The 2,793-nt window shown below is 53.3% G+C and overlaps 1 protein-coding gene across 1 annotated transcript; it reads left to right on the plus strand.

The window, feature by feature from the left end:
• Nucleotides 1-369: 369 nt before the first annotated feature.
• LOC308303509 (uncharacterized protein) lies at nt 370-1,978 on the plus strand. Its single transcript, XM_080747894.1, has 2 exons — nt 370-1,091; nt 1,573-1,978. Exons 1-2 carry the CDS (start codon nt 383-385, stop codon nt 1,611-1,613), a joined length of 750 nt encoding a protein of 249 aa, XP_080604020.1. The 5' UTR covers nt 370-382; the 3' UTR covers nt 1,614-1,978.
• The last annotated feature ends 815 nt before the right edge of the window (nt 1,979-2,793 follow it).

Raw genomic sequence — 2,793 nt, forward strand, 5'->3', positions numbered from 1 at the left:
TGTTGTTGTTTTCGTTGTTCGCAGCCATTTTCTCGAGAGACCTCACTCACTGAACCGTGGGAAGGGGAAGACATCTAGAGGCAGCAGAGTGTCAGGACCGGACTTCTATTGGTTCATAGTGCGACGATTCGTAAGAATCAAAGCGAGTTCAGGGGGCGGTCCCAAGGGAGCGCGCGCGCGGAGGGGGGTGGGTCACTAGGTCCTGCCCCCCCCCTTACCCATAGTTCTTAGGGAAGTCAGATGGTGGGACTCAGTCTCATTGCATAGCACTGCTACTGCTACCACGCTGCTACTACACGCTGTTTCTCTGCTCATTCCACTACCGTGTTAACTGTCGATGAGGTTGGTTGAAGTGTTAGTGTTAGGTTGTGTGTTACTCACCATGTTCAGCATGTCCGCGGCGGTATCAGACGAGGAGGGAGAAGTCTTCGACGAAGCGGAAGTAGAGGAGGCGATCCCGGATACCGGTGTTCCGGCGGCTCAGCTGGGGACAGTCGTTCCCCCCACCCCCCGCAGGAGTATCAGGCTGAACCCGCAGACCCCGCAGATAAAAATAGCCGACTGGCCAGTGAACAAAATACTGGAGGTGTTGTATGCAAATGGGCTGTCTGCCCCCGCCGGGCTTGACCATGAAGGCTTGTTTCAGTTCCTGGTAGAGGCCGAACGAGCAGCTCAAGTGGAGCCACAGACATCCGGAACACCCAAAGCCAAAGCCCGGGGAAAAAGAGTGGCGAAAGTCAACAATACCGGCCCAGCAAAAAAGAAAAAGCCCGCAGAGGGCAATCCATCCAACGAAGGGGCGCCCGACAACGGCACCCCCGCAGGCACCGTGGATCCCACGGTCCTGTTAGCGCTGACGGATATCAAGAACGCCTTGTCCGGGATGAGCCAGCGCCTCGACTCGCTCGAGGCAGGAAGCGAGGCGGGCCCAAAGACCGGAGTCATGGAAGCAGCCATGCATTTGCCCTCCGACATGCACAACCTGCCACGGAAGAATCTGGGAACGGCCGTTCCCGCTCCAGCCACAGGATCAGCGTTCCTGTCCCCAGCCGCCGCCATCCCCGACGCGCTGCGCAGCCAGATCCTATCAGGTAAAGTGCCGTTTCTCTTTGCTTGCTGGTTAGTAAGGTTAGCTGTTTCTAAAAATGCGCTGCTTGCCTCGACAGGTCAGGACGTAAATCTGGTGAAGATTCTGCTCTGCGCGGCAGAGTCCTCAGCGGACCGCTTTGTGGATTGCGGGGACTTTTCAGTGATCCTTAAAGATAGCGACCCCAGGCTCTCCAGAATCTTGACCCTAGCAGAGTTCATTGTAGCATTCGGTGTCTACAGAGACACTATGTGCGAGATATACCCAGAGCGCAGAGCTGAGCTCGATGCGTATTTGTCCATAATTGCCGATATGGCGTATACTTACGGGGGAGGGCTGTTCTATGAATATCACAAAAGTTTCTCTTCCAAATCTGCAATGCATATCCAGCGTTTCAATCAGCGGATCGACTGGTCCGTCCAGGATCTAAGCTTGATAAGCCGCCATTTCTCAGCCCATCCCCCTTTGTCCTGCTCGCTGTGCAGCTCATTCAGCCACAGAACCGAGCTGTGCCCCAAGGCTCTAGCCCACGAGGCACCGACCAAGCCCACCCCAAGCGGCCAGCAGCAGGCGAGGGGCCTCGGGCTTCAGGCTCCAGCCTTTACGAGACAGGTGCCGTACGATCCCAATCGTAAAGTTCCCATATGCATTCAATTTAATGAGAACGTATGTACCTTTCCACATTGTAAATACATGCATATTTGCAGTTGGTGCGCGGACAACCATCCCCGGTCGGTCTGTCCCAGGAGGTCTCGCCCAACGCCCAAGAGTGGGAAATAATTAAAGAGAATCACCCATCAACTCCCGTGGATGTCCCGGCTCTTACTGCTGCTCTTTCTGAACACCCAAACAGATGCTGGGTTAAATATTTGATTGTGGGGCTAATGCGGGGGTTTTTAGCAGGGTTATGCTGGCTACCAAAAACATCATTTGTGTGTCCAAACCTCAGGTCTGCGCTGGCAGAGCCCGAAGTAGTTGACGAGCTCCTAGGGAAGGAAGTTAAGAAAGGTCACTTAATCGGTCCGTTCGCTAGGTCTCTTTTTAGCCTGTTCAGAGTCAGCCCGATAGGAGTAGCGACAAGGAAATATTCGGGAAAAAAGCGCCTCATATTTGACCTGTCCGCGCCCCATAACAGCCCCACTCCTAGCATTAATAGCTTGATTCCGCTAGCGCCGTTTTCTCTTTTTTACGCATCAATAGATAACGCTATTCAAATGATCAAAAGTGCGGGGCCGGGGGCCTGGCTGGCAAAAGCGGACATAGTGGATGCATTTAAAGTGATGCCTCTCCACCCCTCGCAGTGGCACCTGTTCGGAATTCAATGGCGCTCTAAATTCTATTTTGCGGTTAAACTGACCTTCGGGTGCCGCAGCAGCCCGAGGATTTTTGACACTTTGTCAGAAGCGTTGTGCTGGGTTCTGTATAACGAGTACAAACTCCCTTTCGTTTTGCACCTGTTAGACGATTTCCTCACTATTGATTACGCGTCGGCACCTCCGGCAAGGTGCATTTCCATTGTACGTCATGTATTCAATTCTCTAGGCGTACCATTATCCGAAGAGAAAACAGTGGGGCCGGCGACTCGCATCGAATTTTTGGGCATTATGCTTGATAGCGTGCGCATGCAGGCGGCCCTACCAGCAGAAAAATTGGTGCGCATTAGGGGACTCGTAAAGTCTTTTTTAGACAAAACACAGGCAGCGAAA

The sequence above is a fragment of the Nannobrachium achirus genome (genome assembly GCF_963921795.1).
Source record: "Nannobrachium achirus genome assembly, chromosome: 18".
NCBI classification, from domain to species: Eukaryota; Metazoa; Chordata; class Actinopteri; order Myctophiformes; family Myctophidae; genus Nannobrachium; species Nannobrachium achirus.